Source organism: Apodemus sylvaticus, chromosome 5 (assembly GCF_947179515.1).
Source record: "Apodemus sylvaticus chromosome 5, mApoSyl1.1, whole genome shotgun sequence".
NCBI lineage: Eukaryota > Metazoa > Chordata > Mammalia > Rodentia > Muridae > Apodemus > Apodemus sylvaticus.
In genome coordinates this window covers 7,291,015-7,310,109 of record NC_067476.1, presented here as the reverse complement: position 1 = coordinate 7,310,109, position 19,095 = coordinate 7,291,015, and the positions used below count along the sequence as shown (strand labels likewise).

Genomic DNA, 19,095 nt, shown 5'->3' with positions numbered 1-19,095 from the left:
TCCTGCAGACACTTTCCCTCCCTTGGGTGCCCGGCACATCATCCCCAGCCTTTCCTCTTTATATCTCTGGCTATTTCTGTCTCTTTTCCCTCTCTTACCACCAAGAGAGACCCAGTCTCTGTACTATCTACTGTGCGAGCATCTGGGTGGGCCTCAGTTCTCCTGGAACCATGAGACCCATCAGGTTTGGGGGGAGAATGTAGGTATCAGCAGCCGTGCCAGGAAAGCCCACAGAGCAGCGTGCAGTCGCTGCACGGAGAAACGCAGCTTCTGAGTATTGTTTTTGAAACAACCAGTTGCATCTAATCAAATAATGATTCCTGTAACTCACAGCTAATTTGTTTCCAGGCTCAACCTTCCGAGCTTGCTCCAGTTGGGATCTGTTTGCTGTCTCTCGGTGTCTGCACACGTCGCCTCAGCTCCTCATCCTGCTTTGCCTGCTCTGAATAATTCACACACACCAAATTGCTTCTCCATCCTGCTGCTGAAGCCTGGTGAGAGAGCTGAGCCCGGTGGGTTGGGGCCGGGAGAGGGTTTTCTTCTACCTTCTTTGACCAGGGCCTTTGGGCCATCTGAGCTAGAGCAAAAGACAAGAGGCTTGGGAGCCGGGGGTTGGGGGTGGGGGCATCTATGCTTTCTTTGCCTTGACTCAATGTTCTGTTCCTGAAGGCAGAGAGGATGCACACAAGGCTCCTCAGAAGGTTGGGGCTGGAGCATTTGCAAGTTTGAGGTTAACCTGGGTTGCATATGAGTTCAAATCCAACCTAAACAGCTCAGGAAGACCCAGTTTCAAGCTAAATAGAAATGAGCTATGGATGTGATCTGCAGTAGAGCAAGCAGAGAAAGGAGGTAGGGACATGATCTGCAGGGCAGCAAGCAGAGCCCCTCAGCAGCCCCTGCTATGTATGGCAGGCCTCCCAGGGGAGGACGAGAGCCAGAGCCTCAGTATCTTGTGCCTCAAGGGAGGACAAGCTATTCCTGGCTCCCCTCAAGTTGAGCTCACAATGGGTGTCTCCTCTAGCTCTAGAAATGTCTGTTAAGTTTTAATGACTTATGGAAGGTTCTGGAAGCCAAGCATAAACTCCTGCTGGATTTTGGTCTTCCCAGGAGGAAGCAGTAGTCCTCTTCTTCTTTTGAGGTACCCAGTGGCCACCTATCCTCCATCTGTCCGCCTAATCAGAGCTTGTCAACTTGGGCCCCACATTATTAAACGGATCATTCCAGAGCAAATTCACTCCTCAGCTTTCTACTGGCCATTCTGACATGAGTGCGGGAAATCTCACAAGAGCCCAGGATGTCCTGCTGGGTGTGAACAGTCCAGTGCCCAGGGCACCCTGGAGGCACTCAAGGGAGTGACGCCTCTGTAGGGTGGTGCTTGGGTTTATTCGGTGCTGACCTTGGGTGACCATTGCCCTAAAGCAAGCAGGTGGTGTAGAGCAGGTGCCAGGCATCCGTCCAGGAAAGAAACACTAACTCAGGGGCAGTAGGACACGTGTGGGAAAACATAGTCCTCACTGGTGCCCATCTCACCTGTAGCTCCAGTCCTCTGTGGTAGACCGTACGCTCTACTAACAGGTTGACTGCACTGAGCCCCTCCCTCATGCCAGGAATTCTATGGGCCCTGGGAGAAGTGAGGACCAGGAGGGAATTTCTGACCTCTGCTGGGTCAGCATCAGCATCTGTAGGTGCACAGGCACATCCTGTGGCTGGGCGAGGAGGTGACTGACGGGGAGTGGGCTGTGCTCCTGGAGACTGGTGTTCCCATGAAGACTGGAAGCGAGGGATCTGACAGCTGAGTTTTCCTTTCCTATTCCTTGCTTTTGGACTCCATAGTAGTGCCATTGTTTTGGCAGAGAGGCAGATTCACCCATCAGAACAGCCGGGTAAGTCTCTGTCCACATGCAGGCTTACATTTCTACTATGAGGAAAGCGGGGGATGGTCATCAACAGACAAGATATTGAGTGCCAGAGGCTCAGTCCAACGCCACACATTGTGACTGGAAAGAGGAAAGGGCCAGCAGCTAGCCAGGCCTTCCTGCCCAATCCCTCTGCACTGGGCGTTAGAACCTACTGTGAGCAGTTCTATCTACCCTGCCATCCCCACCCTGCTCCTGAAGACCCCCAAGAGGCATTCTGGGACAGCCTCTGATTTATCACTTGCTGAAGGGTTGGCCCACGTACTCCTTAGGGGGGTCTCTGAGTGAGTCCTTACAAGTCTTATTGAACAGATCACGCCATGGGGCTCAGACAGGTCAGTGTGCAGCTGGGGCTGTGTTTGCTTCTGCAAGCACCCTCCACCCAATAGTCAGTGCCCCAGACCCACATCCCTACGATGTTCCCTTTTGCTTCCTTCATAGAAGGAGGTTCTCTGAGATACCTGCATTGGTGAGGGGTGGCAGGGTGTGTGTGTGCAGGAGTATGCAGGAGGGTGGGTAAGGACTTAGAAAATTACCTTTAGGTAACCAGGCCTCCATTTTAGGACTGGCAAGGACCAGAAGAGCCTGCCTTGGTGTCACTTTTATAGCAGTGAGCAGGCTTCATAGCCAATACTGCCCAACTGCCTCTCACTATCTCCCCAGGGTAGTCAGGGCCAGTTGGTCCTGGGGTTCCCTGAAGATAGGGCCTGCTCTGGCCCCCATCTCCCTCAGCTGGCATAGATAGGCATCTTCCCAGAAAGGAAGGGCTGGCGAGAGGGGGCATCTGCACAGTCCAGCTCCAGTAAAAGAACGGCAGTAGCCTTTAATTGAATCTCTCCTCTGTCTCCTGGTCCTTCCTGAGGTAGCGTCTCTGGATGAGGCTACACAGCTGCTGTTTGTCTTCTTTATTATGGCTTTGCCACAGCCAATTTAACGGGGACAGTGCCAGACTGGGGAGACAAACAGCCTGGAGCCGCTTGCAGGCCCATCCAGCTAATTATAGGGGTGGCTTTAGGGCAGGAGGCAGTAGGAGAGGAGTCACCTGTGCCCAGTGTTATATTAAACTCTGCGTTTAAGGCCTCTTGCTGGCCCTAGTGGGCTTCAGATGTTGTTGCGGGTGTCCTGAAGGTGACTAAGGCCCTTGCTAGGGATAAGGGTGAGGGTCCTCAAGGAATCACAAAATTCAGTCATCAGAAATGAGACTACCTGGGACTCGTGTCCAGGACATCATTCTTGGTGACCTTATTTTCCAGGTTTTGGTGGGAAGAGAGAGATCAGTAAGGAAGTCTGTTCACATCTCCAGTCTGCTGGGTTCTTGTGGTCCCTGTTGGCTTTGATTCAGAGTGGAAAACAGGCCTGGGCTGGGGCTGGGGAAACAGCCTTAGTCCTCCAGGACTCCTGACACCGGCCAATTAGCAAGCAGTTGCTGTGTGACAATGCAGCTGGTGTCTCCAGTTTGAGCCAAGGCCGGTGTCAGGGGACTTGGGTCCCTCCTGGAGTTTGCTCCAAACTAGCGTTCTAAGCGGAACAGGTGTTAAATGGTCTCTCTGGGAGTCTGTGTCTCTACCACCACAGTAAGGACAACAGTGACTTGGGAACAGAGCCAAGCACGCACATCAGTTAGCAGTGGGCACTTTCCGCAGGCTGGCTATGGAGGGGCGACTATGGCATGTCTCTTAGTGAGACTGTCTGTGCAGACTGAGTTCTCTGCCACGGTGCCTGGTGGAGATGTTGCTGCTCTGCAGCTCACCCTCAGGAGAGGATGGCTGCTGGACTGGGTGTGGCGCTCCCTCAGGCCCCTCCCATGAGACCAGCATTGGTATTCCTGGTGTTGGGTGATGATTAGGACCAACAGGCATGAGGACAGTTGGACTAAGGTGTGGGCGACTGACTTCCTCCACCAGTGTGGTGGTTTGCGTATGCCTGGCCCAGGGAGTGACACTATTAGGAGGTGTGGCCTTGTTGGAAGAAGTGTGTCACTGTGGGCGTGGACTTCAAGACCCTCATCCTAGCTTCCTGGAAGCCGGTTTTCTCCTGTTTGCCTTCAGATGAAGATGTAGAACTCTCAGCTCCTCCTGCACCATGCCTGCCTGGATGCTGCCATGCTCCCACCTTGATGATAATGAACTGAAACTCTGAACCTATAAACCAGCCCCAATTAAATGTTGTCCTTTATAAGAGTTGCCTTGGTCATGGTGTCTGTTCACAGCAGTAAAACCCTAAGTAAGACAGCCTGTGTTTCACTTCCCCTAGCCATAGCCACACCGGATCAGGTTAGACAGGAAGTCCCTGAAGCCCTGGGCTACTGGAGGATAGGAGAGTGATGTCCTGGGGGGAGGGGTGCCTGGAGGCAGGAGAGTGGAGACCGACCACTCTCCTGCTGGGAAAATACAGACCTGGAGGGAGCAAGGTGAGTTCTCTGTCTCACCTGTTAAAATGGATGGGCTCAGACGGGGGGGGGGGGGGGGGGAGGGGGGAAGATGGGGAGGGAGAGGGGGGGGAGATGGGGAGAGAGGAAGAGAAGGAAAGAGAGGGGGAAGGGTGCAAAGGAAGAGGAGATAGGAGACGCCAACTCTTGCCTCCATGATCCGTGGCCAGGATCCCGACTCCTTCCAAGGCCCTTCTCAGGGCCGGGCCACAGTGACTCACAGGCTCGCAGGGTTAGAGGACAAACCCGGAACCTTTCTGCGTGAAGGCTCTCGCACCTTCTCTGCCTGCGGTGGGGTGAAGATGCTTCGTGACTCACCTGCAGAGTGCTTTCCTGTGTAGGACCCAGAGGCTGGTTGGTGGCTTCTCTGCCACCTGTCAGTCTGATTCTGGCTTCTGCTCTATTGCCTCATGTCCATTTCTTGAAGAGGAGGCAATGCAGCCACACACGGGTAAAGGAGACCTTGAGAGACTGCATAGAAGAGAGCTCAGCCCTGTGTAGTCTCAGGAACTTGGCACTTGGATCCCTGGGAGTATAAACATACTATGTGCAACTCAGATACTCAAAGCATAAAATAACTGATAATTTTGAGTGCAGTAGACAAGCCCACAGTCAGAGCTGGGAAGATGGGCTGGTAAGGCGCTGCCTGCACACACATAAGGACCTGAGTTCAGATCCTCCCAGCACTGACACAAAAGCCATGTGAGGTGGTATACCTGTCATCTCAGCCTGGGGATAGAGAGACTCTGGGATTTGGAGCCCAACCAAATCTAACTGGTAAGATCCTGTCTGAAAAATATTGTGTGGAGTAGCTGAGAGAGCTGCTGAGAGAGAGAGAGAGAGAGAGAGAGAGAGAGAGAGAGAGAGAGAGAGGAGATGGGGAGATCGTCATGTGGAATAACGTAGTTGATTCCACATAATGGAAGGAGAGAACTGATTCCAGAAAGCCGTGAGCGAACGCCTGCATGCTATGGCATGTACACAGGCAAGTGTACGTGCATGCACGCAGGCACGCATGTGCAGACACATGTACTCTGAATAAAAATTAAATTAAAAAAAGATGAAGAGCATCTGAGAAAAACACCTGATGTTGGCCTCTGGCCTCATGTGTGCCTTTCTTTACAGGTACACATACATACATACATACTTATACATATATGTACACATACAACACATATATACAACACACATACACATACACAAATATGTACACCTATAACACATGCATACAGCACACATAACACATACAACTCATACATACAGCACAAACATACAACACATAAAATATAGCACACACACATGCAACACATATATACAACACACACACAACACAATTTTGTACACATATAGCACAAACACAACACACACAACATATAATACAGCATACAAACACACATACATATAGCACCCACACACCCCACATACATACAGCACATACATACACATATAACACATACATATAGTACATACAGACATACACATAGCACATACACACATATATCACATGCACACAGTACACACACTACACACACACACACACACAGTCACACACACCTTATATGTTACCAGAATCAAGAGCTAGATAACAAACCTGACAATATGTACAAGGGATCCCAAAGAACCACAAAAGTCAACTGGCCCACCCCGGACCTTTTGGCATTTGAAAGGAAGGAGGTGATGGACCGAGGGATGGTTCAGTGCTTTCCTAGAGAACCCAGGTTTGATTCCCAGCATCCATACGGTGGCTCCCAACCTTCTTTAACTCCAGTTCTAGGGGATCCAATGCTCTTTTCTGGTCTCTACGGGCCCTGTGTCCACAGATGCACACACACACACACACACACACACACACACACACACACACACACACTCAGGTGAATAGTTTCGCATCCTTAAAAAAACCTTGAGAGCAGGAGCAATCTTCCCAGCGCTGACTGTAGAGTTGTCTACTGTGCTGAGAATCATCAGTCATTATTTTATACTTTGAGCATCTGAGTTGCACACAGCATGTTGTGTTTTCCCTGCTCCCAGGTTATGAGGAAGCCACTGAGATAGGCAGGCCCCTGTGCTGTGTTAAGACCATCGACGCTTTAGAGATTCCACAACTAAGTGGGAGCCATTCCTTAAGAAATAAGTGTAAGACATGGATGTTTGCAGTAAATACAACCAATTGTCTGATAGCCTGCTTAATCTCTGCCCTAGAGGAGTGCCTAGGCTGTCCCTGTCCAAGGCTGGTGGGAGCATCACGATTCCCATTGCTGCTTCCCATTGACTAGGCACAGGCTTGCTATGGGACAGAACCCCTGTAGAGATTGGGGAAACGCCTTGCCCATCTGCAAACAGAACCCAGAGTTTCATGCTCTGATCTCTGAGCATCTCAAAGAACGGCAGGATTTTGATTCCAGGCCAAACTTTTAATAAAGAAAATTCGTCCACGGACGCTAGGCTACTGGCTGATATGTCCAGTTATTGGAATCCGGGAGATTTAGTGGCAAGGGGTTGTTTTATTTGCTCTCTAGATGAAGCCATTTTTTCTTAGGTATTTAATCTCCTAGCATTATTTTCCCTAGCAAACACTGTCTGGGACAGCAAATCCATGTGGCCTCGTCATGTCCTTATTTTGTCTTCTGGTGACTCACAAATGGGCAATTGCTTACTTCTGATTTTTAGAAACTGTGTCATTAAGGAGAAATTACATGGAATTCAGCCCACAGTTACTGTCCGTGATCAAGGCTCCAGCTGATGGTGTGAATACAAGACTCTGTCAAATCGGGGCTGGGGAGAGGCCTCGCAGCTTGAGTGATCACTTCACTGAAACTTGGGCTTTTAGATGAACGAGCACCCGATGTGTCTCATGCGGGTGGGGTTCTGCATGCTGCCCCACCCAAGATGATTCGTGAGCATGCATGTATGAAAATGCCTCCTGCCTCTGGAGGTTTTAATCGGAAGCTCCTCCATGCTGCGGCCTCAGCCGAGACTTGCTTGGGAGGCCTTGCAGTTGACTGTAATTAAGGAGTAGCTTTCTCCAGACCACCCTCTCTTCTCTCCTTATTCCAGCTCACCTCACTGCGAGCTTCTAGGCAGAAGACAAAGCAAGAGAAGATTTCTCCTTTCTTCTTTTTTCTTTTGTTCCCCCCCCCTCTCTCTTTCTCTCTCTCCTTCCCTTCCCTTCCCTTCCCTTCCCTTCCCTTCCCTTCCCTTCCCTTCCCTTCCCTTCCCTTCTTCCCTTCCCTTCCCTTCCCTTCCCTTCCCTTCCCTTCCCTTCCCTTCCCTTCCCTTCCCTTCCCTTCCCTTCCCTTCCCTTCCCTTCCCTTCCCTTCCCTTTCCCTTCCCTTTTGGTTTGCATTTGGAGACTCACCTATTTTGGATACTTGAACTACTTCTCTCAGATCCCAGAATATGTTGGATGAGATTGGCCACAGGAGGATGCAGAGCCCGTGGGAGGAAGATTCTCTAGCAGGTGTGGAGGAGGGGAGGCCTCTAAGATGTTTATGTAGTGGTGGGAGGCCAGAAGGGAGGTGGTCAGGGGCTTGCTAGAGCCCTGGACCTGGTGATCCCAGTGAGAGAAGGCCAGAGCAGGCCCTGTCTCTTATAGAAAGCAGTCCAACCTGCAGGTTGAGTTCAACGGAGAACAGCTATGAATGTGGCCAAAACACAATCACAAATTTACTTTAAACATTAAGAGATATTTTTGCAATTTTCTTTTTGTATCTTGAACTTTGTAGCTAACATTGTGTCAAAATGTCAAAAGGCTGGACACACCAGACAGGCCATCAGTATCAGCAGCCCACTGAGGAAGGGGACTGGGATCCAGGTTGTGGTCCTTGGAGTTGCCTGTCTGATCTCTGCTTAGCACCCTCACAGACCCCTTCCCAACGTTGTCCTGTGGCTCTAACTATTGTCAAGGCCCAGATGATAAGAGTGTCTAGTATGCCCAAGCTGGACAGTCCCCAAATGTCCACAGCTACTTTGTTCCTAGTTGCTCATCATGGAAGTGATGCAAATTTCTGTGTGAGCACAACACTGTTGTCTGTCCTTACACATCCTCAGATTCTCAGCTCTATAGCACAACTATACATCACGGGTATCAGCTTGTCCTGAGTGCCACTGATGTCTTGCTTGGGGACCAAGCAGCTGCTGTCCCAGGACATGGATGGGAATGTGGGACACTGGTTTGCTCTCTGATTGGGGAACACATAGCCTGACCCATGTCCCCACTGTCCACCCTGAGGAGGGTGACAGATGCCCAACTGTGGAGGTGAAGCGAGAGAAGATAGTTATCACACCGAACCCACAGGAAGAACATAGGCAGCAACCACCTGTCAGATCTGAGGCCAGGTGTGCTTCCGTGCATGGGGAGAACCCCTCTCATGCCATCACTTCCCTCCATTAAGCTCCAGGACATTCTAGAAAGGCTTCTGACCTGAAACTGTGACTTGTTCTACAAGAACCTCAGGTCCACTTGGGTGTTCTAGGATGCTATCTGCATGTTGAGTCCTTTGGAAGTGGTAAGATATACATATCTTGGGGTCTCGGGGCACCTCCTCCCTAAATCTGTGAAATTGGTGAAAGGCTGGGTTGGACGTGGGGTGGGTTCACCTTCATGGATTGATCAGCACTAGTGGGGTCTCGGCTGGTATAGACCAATGGTGACACCAGAGCCGTGTGACCTGGGCAGGTGCCTGCTCCAGGGAAGAAGAGTCAGTGAAGGGTGAGAGCCCCTGGGGCAGCCTGAAGTGGGGGGAACTACAAGCATTTTCTGGCTTTGCGGTCCACTGTCCTCTCTCCCTTCTGAGTTCTCACGATCTGGAGGGTAGCTACGACGCCCGGGGTTGCCCGTCATGTATGTCCCTCCTGCCACAAACAATAAGCAAAGCGAGGATATCTCCTAATATCTTTATTGTTCCTTAGATAACTGAACAGTACAAAGTTGCCCTCTTTGACTTATTTATTTCTTTAAAAAACGATCTTTCCACACATGGCTGCCCTTGGGGAGTTCCTTCCTGTAGGAAACAGAAGTTTCCCACGATGCGTCCTTCCCATCCACGGTTACACAATTCAGATAACTCGACAAGAGAAGAATTCCACTGGGTTATTATCAACATGAACTTGACTATGTCTCCTATAAGGGCGAACACTGATTTTTTTTTTCTTTTTAGAAACAGAAACCATCCACTTATCAATCCAAACTACAGCATTGCATGACAACATTCATTGCATAAATTGAACACACGGAGTTACCACCTTGGGGGATAACAGACGGACACCTCACGATCTAGCTACAGGGTACGCAAGTTCAACAACGTGGGTACAGCAACTTCACTCTACGCACACCCACCATCGCTTCGGGAAAGTACTAGACACAGGTCCATGAGCTACCGGGAGTCTCAGCACAGTTAATCTAAGAGACAACAACATGGTCAAGAAAAAGGCAGCTGCGATACATGTGGGCTGAAGCAGCCCACACCGAGCGCCACGGGGGCTGGGGGCTCTGGGTGGGGAGAATGGCCATCACATCATCTCGCTGGGCACAACCTAAGGAAATGTCCATGCAATCCTAACAGTGGGTTGTTCTTGGGTGAGAGGGGCCAACAGTCATCGCCTTGCTTCTATGAGTTATTGGATCAGAGAGGAATGGGGGTGGGATGGGGACAGCCAAGGAGCCTTGGGCTGCAGTTCCATCCACATACATGGCGGTTTCTTCTGAAATCTGTGGCCCACCTGCATGAGTAGGAGGAACACAGAGAGGACACCATCTCTTGGCGTCAAAATTGCGCTGATTTCTCAAAATCAGGACTGTTAGTATTCTTGGAATCATTTGGCAGCTGTTTCATGGAAATGTCCTCGTGGTGAGGACTTGGACCCTTGGCTTCTGGAAAAGCGGGAGCTACAACTCATCGGAGCGGATGACATGGAAGAGGGTGACATTGTAGAGGGTCTGATGGCCGTTGTTCCAGGCGTACAGCGCGCGGTCTTTAGGGTTGTAGTCCAGCATGGAGATGTGAGAGTATTTGTTCTGGAAGGGGATGTCAATGTACTCGTAGGTCGAGGCGTTGGTTTGGTAGGCATAGTGGACCTTGGTGCCCCCTGAATAACCATTGGTGACGTAGAGGGTGCCACAGATGATGAAGGCCTCACCGGCGCTGCGCTTGGGGTAGCTGGTGTTCCAGGTCTGGAGGATCTGCAGTGAGACGGGATCCAGCTTGCTGATGACAATGTTGCCCGCGTTCTGGTTCGTGGCATAGACAGCCCAGAGCCCATTCTCGTCCACCATGAGGTCGATGTCCGAGTGGCCACCCCAGGCGTAGTGGTACATGTTGTTGTAGCCGGCGTAGTCCAAGCTGCGTGTCTTCAGGATCGTCTCGGTCTTCAGGTCAAACCTAATGATAATGTGACTCTGGAATTTGTTGAAATAGATGGAGCCATTGTAGACCACCTGGCCCGTGCCCGACCAGGGATGTGGGAGGCGGTGCGAGGTAAAATTGTCCGTGTTCATGAAGTCCACCATGGACTTGTACTCACGGACAAAGCGGTTGTTGTGGTAACCATCCATGTACCAGACCTGTGGGGAGAACAGACATGGTTAATGTCCCACAGCAGGGGTGTGTGGGAACTTAAGATGGAAGGATCTGGAAGTTGACGACTTTAGAGCATCCTATCCTACCTCGTGAACACTGGACTCCCCCTGGTCTCTACTCAGGGCTACTTTCCTATCCCTGGGAAGAGTGGAACACAGTGGAGGGACAGATGTGGGGACAGGCAGTCAGGGCTCTCCTACATACACAGTCCCAAGCCAGTCTATGCCAGTCTATGTAATATACAACAGTGGGTAGTACGGGACCCCCCCCCCCCAGGTCTCCAGATGGAGCCCTCACTACTTGGGATAGCACCATGTTATAGGATAATGGTCACATGGTTTTGCTTACTGTTGGATCTTGGCCAAGGGCTTGGGAGAAAGGAGTGTCGTCAACTCGGGGACTCAACGCTGGAGTCAGCGTTGCAGAGGGCACAGATGCTAGGTAGATGCTCACACACTGGGGAGCTTCTGTCTGCAAGGACAACTGTCTCTCAAGGTTACTGGGAAGAACCATCTTCCAGTGTGCGATGGGACGCTGTGAGTGAGTCCTCTCCACTTCACCAGCTGTTACTGATATATAGTCTGAGTCACTGTGTCTGCTGGTGTGTGTGTGTGTGACAGAGAGACAAAGAGAGACAGAGAAAGAGAGACAGACAGAGAGACAGAGAGAGACAGAGGGAGGGAGGGAGGAAGGGAGGGAGGCAGAGAGGGAGGGAGGGAGGGAAGGAGAGGGAGGAAGGTAATTAACCCGGGCTTTGGTTTGCTGTAGGGGCAATTTTTCATCTCCTAATCTAGTGAAGGCACTTCTCAGACTGGTATGTGGGCCTCCCAGCCATGGAAATCTCCCAAGTAACAAACTCAGCCTCCACCTGAGTTTGAAGGGTTACAAAGAAAGTGATTTCTGATAACGGCTTGCATGTCAGTTAACCTGAGAACCATCTAGACTTGGAACAAAAACGTTTAGGCATCTTGAAGCAAATTTGGAGCAGATGAGAACGGGGCGGGGTCAGGAGAGAGGCCCGGCAACGCTGCCTGCCGGGCTTTAAGACAGCTGCTTTATCCACAGAGAGCTGCGGAAGCTGAGCGGGATTAGGGCTGTGACAGCAGCTCTCAGGCTTGGTTCCTGAGACATTGATCAGATGCTAGGCGGCAGATGTGCCTTTTGTTTTTAATGAGATTAAAAACACCAACAGCAACAACAGGGTCTCTGTCTGAGGCTGTGTTATCCTGAGTCTGTCTCAGACCATCCATCAGCGATATGGGTCATGGATTAGGATGGAGATATCAGGACACATACAGATAACCCCTTGGTCTCTCCATCCCTTTGCAGCCTCTGCTTTAACCTCCTTCCACAGCCCTCCCTGCCCACCTATGAAGCAAGTCCCTCCTAAGAGCTTTGGAGTGGGCCCTCCATGGCACGAAGCTAGTGATTGGTTTCTGTGTTTCTTGGGTCTAGTGTATAACAAGATGATACCAATATCCAATTTCTAAGGATTTTTAAGCAGTCTCTTCTCTATACACTGGCAAATCAGACACAGGACCCAACTGCTTTCTGAAAACACAAACTGGGTTACTTTAGGAAAGTGGACTCCAGAGGCTGAATTTTTGACTACAGGCTGTGGAGGCTGCTTGGGGCATGGGCCATTCGACAGAAGAGAGACACATGGCTAGAGGCCCAAAGCCTCATGGGAATAAGCCCCATTTCCACAGGGCTGTTCTTCCGCCTCGGTGTTGTGACCTCCACTCTGAAATGCCTTTGTTTTCTGTCCTTTCCAAGGCTAGTGTTGTCTCTAAGAAGTGACCCCAGAAATGTGGCTCTCATGTCCTCTAGAAGGATCAATGGTTCATTCCAACTAGACTCAAGGATGCTGGGCTAACGGTAGAGGGCAGAGTTGAGGGTGTCAGGGTCCCCTCACCATTTGACGTTACTTAGGGGACACAAGTGTCTTATAGGAGCCTATGCACCAGTGGATCTGCTTTTGATGTAGGACAGCTACTTAGGACATAGAGGGGACCAGTGGATGAAAAGCCACCCCACCTTCACTCTTCTGGTCCTGATTTCTGTCTCTTAAGAGCTGACCCTAAGAATTTTGGCATAACTGACCAGACCGCCTAAAAAAGAGATACACACACTCCCGTTTTTAAGTAACTTCACAAGTGACACTGTTAAAATGGCTTGTGAACGCGCTTCAAGTCCAACTCCACTGCGACCCATGTCTGAACAAAGATTCCTTTGATCTATGTCTTATCTCTCGTATTGCCCTTCTTGAGCTGCAGAGTGGACCTGTGAAAAGTCTGATCTTCGGAGAATGAACTCTATAGCCAAGAAAAAGGCATATGTTGGCATATCCTAACGCCATATCTTAACTTGGTTAACAGATTTAGTAGTTTCTAAGTCCCCACATCACATCTGTAGCTGCTGCCCAGCACTCAGAGGCGTCCTTCTAACATCTGTGCTTGATTCTGAGCGACTCTTATTTTTCTGCCTCAGAATTAACATCTGTCTTACCCCATCATTCTCTCCTTTGATGGATGTCAAGGGCTTGCCTGCTTGGAGGTCCCTGAGGCTTTGAGGGGCTCCCTGAGCTCTTCTGCACACGTTATACCTCTGCTGTAAGTCTCACCATGTTCAGACATGAAAACAGAGGCTACTTAACTAAGTTCAGTTCCTTTTCAGCTAGGAGGGGGACCAGGGCAGAGCTGCCAGGGCTCTAACCAGCATCTTAAGGTGCAGTCAAGGTGTTGGGTGATGCTATTTAAGGGACCGTCTTAGTAACAGGGCTTTAGTTTTGCTCTTCTCTCTGGCTTGGCAAGCATCTGACAAGTGTCCTCCCGAAACTGCTAACATCAAGGAATTCAGCCTTGGAAACCATGTTCTAAAGGGAGCAGTTACTGAAGGGGTGGAGAGAGCCTCAGTGGGAGGCTAGGAGGAAGTGGCGGGATGCCAGCCACCCCAGGAATGTCCCAGTCCCTACTCCCACTGAGAAAGGATTAGAAAGGATGTCTAAGCTGCTAGCAGACAGAGCTGCAGGCACCAGTAGATCTGTGTAATCTAAAGCATTCTGGATAATTCCACCCTCTGTTCTAAGGATCATCTGCTGGGTTTGATGCTGTTTAGATGAGGGGAAAGAGCCTTTGAGCACAGAGCTAAGGAGCGTCTGAGGAGTAGGCCACCCTTTTGAACACGAGCCTCCTGGGGCAGTGGGAGCACAGTCCAAGCCCCCTTTCTGACAGCTTGTGTAAAATACACTGGATTCCTGAGGTGGGGAACCAGTTGGGAGCAGAAAGGGAGGTGGGTGGGACACAGCTCTGTCAGAGTGTTCTAGTCCACGTGGACTGTGAGCCTGAGAATCCAGAGTGAAGTCTCTGAACTCCGGGGCCTGGAGGTGGGTGGAGTGGTAGGGTGTATGCGTCCTGCACACAAGAAATACAGCTTCCCTGCAAGCTCTTCCCACTTCTAAGGCTGGGGTAAAGGGCAGTGCCTTCGTTGGGGGCTGAGGGTCTGTGGCTCACTGCTGAGTAAGGTTCCTTTGCACAGCACCTTACACAGCTGGTGTTTGTTAGAGGAGAGACCACACAAAGGTGTCCCAAGCTAATCAACATTGTTCTAACAGTTTACACAGAGGCAGTGGGCACTGAGCCGGCTCAGCGTCGTTCCTCAGCACACACCGACCGACTCTGGGGCTTTGTCCCTGCAGCTTCCTGAGGCCTCCTTGTGGGTCCCATGAGATCCTCCCCTCTGTTTCACCCCATCCTCCATGGGGGCCTGCCTGCTCTAAAGCCAACATCAGTTTCTCCTCGTTCTCTTTCTTTTTCTTTGTGTGTGTGTGTGTGTGTGTGTGGCGAGTTATTGGTCTCCCGTGTGTATGTGATCAAAAGTAAATGGGAGATTGGAAAAAAGCAAATAAAACAAACACTGTTGGTGTTGATCAATGGCTGAACGAGGCGACGTGCACTTAGCAGGCTGGGAGCACGTGGTTCAGAATGGTTAGAGACCAGCGTGCCCAGAGCAGCACCCAATACTGTGTGCCTGCTGCCAGCCAGCCAGCCAGCACCCTGCCTCTTCCCTGCTGTCAGCCCTCATGAAGGCCCCTCCTCTAGCCACTCTGACTGTCACCAGAGCCTCCTCTCCTGGAAGGCAGTCACGAAGCAGAAAATAGGCACTAATTGTCACAGCACCCATGGGTGTTCTGACAACTTTGTGAGCCTACACTTTTGCTATGCCTCGCATCCTAGAGGCTGAGGCGCATATATACATATATATATGTATATATATATATATATATATATATATATATATATATATATATATATATATACACACACACACACACATACACACACACACACACACACATATATAAAATGTCAGAAGGCTCCAGACTTGAGTACCCCTCTTGGCCTTGGCTAGCCAGAGTGGGGTTGATGGTGATTTTCCTGCTCTGTGCTGTGGGGAGAGGTCCTTGGTGGGTGGCATCCGAAGCCTCAGTCCAGAATCTCACAGATACAGTGACACCACGTACCGGCCTCTGAGGACCATGGATAGGACTGACCCATTTACACTGAGTCGTGGTTAACAGTCTCTCAGAAGCCTGGAAGGAGGTGCTGGTGCTAGAAGGTGTATAGAGAGCAGTGTGTGTGTATGTGTGTGTGTGTGTCTGCACAGATGTAACTATATCACTCTCTGCAATCCAGAGCTGGTAAGTAGACATGGCATGGTTGGGTAGAGCCTGGCATGCTGGTCTGGACTTCCTAGGCATCTTCTGTCTTGGTCCTCTTTCTCCCTATCATGCCATCCACATATGTAGTAATGGGGTGTTCCTAACCAGACTTTATGCAGAGGTTAAGTTTTTCTGACAGGACCTGGGTACAATCACAACCTAAGTGTCCCCTAATGGTCAACCTGACCTAACCTAAAATCAGCTGAATAAAGAGTCTCGGTTGAGTCACTGTGTTTATTAGGTTGATCTATGGGCATGCCTGGAAGGGCCGTTTTGATTGCCTTGACTAACAGGAGGGCTCATCCCACTGTGGGCGGGACTATCCCCTGTGCAGTGGTCCTGAGCTATGTTAGAAAGTTAGCTAGGCATAAGCCATGGTTAGCCTCATCTGTGGTTCCTCCTGTAATTTGCCCGCGGGCAAGTTCCTTATTCAGAGGTGAGGCTTAGGGAATAGCAAACAGGTTTACCTTTGGGTCTCTGCTCGAGTTCCTGCCCTGACTTCCTCCATTGATGAATGTGACCAGGAAATATAATACAAAAAACAACCTTTCCTTCCTAAGTTGCTTTCTGTCAAAGTGTTTTATCACAAGCAACAGAAAATAAACTAGAAGGTTGAGAAAGTGTATATTACTGCCATGATCCAGAAAACAGTGTGAGAACAGCTTGTGCCCACACGGCCCTGACCCTACTGTATCCTCTGGGCAGCCAGGCCAGCCCTCCCAAGCTGTCTGTCACTTGGAGGAGCTGGGCCCTTGGTGGCGCTGGTCTATAAAGCCATGGTTAGAGGGTCTTTCGCCGGCCCCAGTCGCCCCATGTTTCTATTTGTGCCCAGTCTCGCTCATGGAGAGAAGTGAGAAGGCTTAGAGCATCTCGGATTTCAGGCTGCTTCCTCTGGGCTGGGGAGGCGCATCCAGTTCTGAGCATGGCTGTCCACTCTCCTGCAAACCTCCTATGATGAGAGCATTTGGGAGAAGCACCTGGACCCCGGGAGGCTCATCCTGGCTGCTGGGATTAGCACTGGATGGCATCAAAGGACTCCCAGAAGCGCAGCTTCTCTTCCATGTCTGTGGGAGTTTCCTGGAGACCCCGACTGCTCCTTAAAGCCTCCTCCATTCAAGGGGGCTTCCCAGCCTCTGACTCCCCATGCCCAGTTCCTAAAAGGGCAGAGACCACAGCCCAGTTCCAAAGAAGGAGGAAAAAAAAAAAAAAAAAAAGGGCGGCTGGCTCATTTTTCTTTTCTGAGGTTTGCCCAGGGGGAAACACCCAGGAAAAAGGAACCCAGCCTCTTCTCGGAATCAAAAGGGAACACAGAGCTTCTATCAGCCATGAAAGGAATGGCAAATGAGTACAAATCAGCTGTCGTTAAAACAAGAAAGGCCTAATAAATTCCATCCCCGAAGCAGAGGCTGTGATGGGAACCGCCCGGAGCGGTCAGCACAGCAGATGCCTGGGCACCTGATCAGCCACAGGCCAGAGCTACCGCTGTTCCCCTCACTGCCACCACTGCGCTCGAATGGACAGCCTCCCCATCCCACTGCCTGTCGCTCGTGTCGGCCTGGGGGCTTCCACCAGCTTTCCTCAGCAGCAGCCTTTGGGAGACTCGGGCCCCTATCTAGTCCACATCCCCTGGAGTTCTCCCCCTGGAAGGTAGACATGGCTGGCACTAGGTGGGGGACAGATACATGTAAGAGCTTCGGGGACACTTACCCGGTTATCACCTTCTGGGGCCAGCGGGTCTGTCATCCAGGACCCAAACCTTGAGCCAGAGGTCTTGACAGTCACCGGGTCACTTATGCCTGTCAGCTTCCCGCAGGCTGGAACAGAGCGCACATAGGTGAGGGCCAATAGGCCATGGAGAGCCTCGGCCCCCTCCCCCCATGGCACAGCTAGGCTTGGAGGACAGATGCTTCTTCCTCTTCCCATCCAGATCTGAAGCCCAGCAGCTCATGATGTCACCTACACAGGTCCCACTGTTGGCCCTCGAAGAGCCACCCCCCTCCTCTAGAGAGCAACCGTGGGTAGCCTCAGCAGGGCACACAGGAGTGGCTGCCCTCCAGGACCTCACGACTCCTTGTAAGCAAAAGGCCGGGACGGCCCGATGACCAGTGAGAGCTGCCCTCAACAAGGTTTCCTTAGTCTTCTCTAGGAAACGGAGCAAAGGACTCAGTGGTCTCTGGCCGCTGGAATAAAGCACTCAGCCAGCATGGTGGGTGGGGACTTAGAACCCTGGACCCAGGCAGGATGCATGTCCCCAAACAGAAAGACAATCCTAACAGCCCACAACAGCACCCCACACTGTGGGAGCATCTGTCCTGTGCATGTGTCTGTCTTGGAACCAGGCCCCTGGTAGAGGTGGGTGGAGGCTTGTTGGCGTCCTGCTGGTGTGTGTGTGTGTGTGTGTGTGGTTTCCATGCTCTCAAGAGGGCTGGGATTGGGGCATCAAGCTCTATGAGAACTTGAGTGTGACCTCTGCATGCCTCCTACCTCACGGATGGCCAGAGATAGCCTCAGAGCTACAGCTTGGTCATTCAGGAGGTGCTGAGGCTGTGACCCAGCATCCTTGCCTTAGTTTGCCACTCCCTTGCCACCCTGTGGCTGTGGACCCCTTTCTTGAGCCTGATGAATAGGACTCCTCCTTATTGTTCCAGGAGGTCAGGCTTGAGTGTGCCCCCACCTCCCGTCTATAGGACACCCTTCCAGGACCACATCAGCACACACACACACAGTCTGCAAAGTTCAGAGAAGATCCAGTTGCTTAGGCAGGATTGTGAGAGGCTTAACTTGAGACCACAGGGAAGCAGAGATAATCCTACAGTGAACAGGGCAGGGCAGGCCCCAGGGAGGGTGCAGCTCACCCTGTTCCCACACTCAGCACCATCCCCTCAAGCCCGCAGGAGGGTGGGCATCTTCACAGTGGCATTGCACAAGGCTGGAAAGAACAGCTTGGCTTGGCCTAAGAGCCAGCAAAGAGGAGACTCTGGACAGCAGGGGGCTCAACAAGATTAAAAAAAAAACCTTATACAGAAGAAAGACACTCCAGGCCTGGATTCCTGCCAGTGCCCCAGCCCTGGTACCCCTGCCCAGACTGGGAGAGGGAGTACCATACTGTGCCCATTCTCCTATCCCTTCCTCAAAGGCACAGCCCCCTCTAGGAAGAACTTGGGTTTTCCCACACCGACACTTTCTACTGGGGCTCGGGGCTTCACGGAGGTCTGGAGCACAAGGGTTTAAAGGGTATATCGCTGAGCACAGAACATGCCCACTTGGCCTCTGTTCACACTGCCCTTCCCTGCCCAAGCCCTGGGCTTGGAGGAGACACCAAGGGAAGGGAAAGGAAAAAGAAGGGCATGGGGAGAGGCTAAGGTCGAGCCGTGTCGACAGCAGCCGGAAGTGAGGATCCTGATGGGTCTGTAGAAAAATTTCCTTTCCGTGAGTGCTATGACCAGCATCACA

General features: G+C 51.2%; 1 protein-coding gene across 2 annotated transcripts in view; it reads right to left on the bottom strand.

Moving 5' to 3' along the window:
• Positions 1-9,226: 9,226 nt before the first annotated feature.
• Olfm1 (olfactomedin 1) overlaps positions 9,227-19,095 on the bottom strand; it is a 37,392-nt gene continuing 27,523 nt past the window's right edge. For both annotated transcript variants that reach the window (XM_052181962.1, XM_052181961.1), the window contains exons 5-6: positions 17,350-17,456; positions 9,227-10,906 (exon numbers count right to left, since the gene is read on the bottom strand). In XM_052181962.1, coding sequence (XP_052037922.1) covers positions 10,232-10,906; positions 17,350-17,456 — 782 coding nt within the window. In that variant the 3' untranslated portion in view covers positions 9,227-10,231. The remainder of the gene's footprint in view (positions 10,907-17,349; positions 17,457-19,095) is intronic.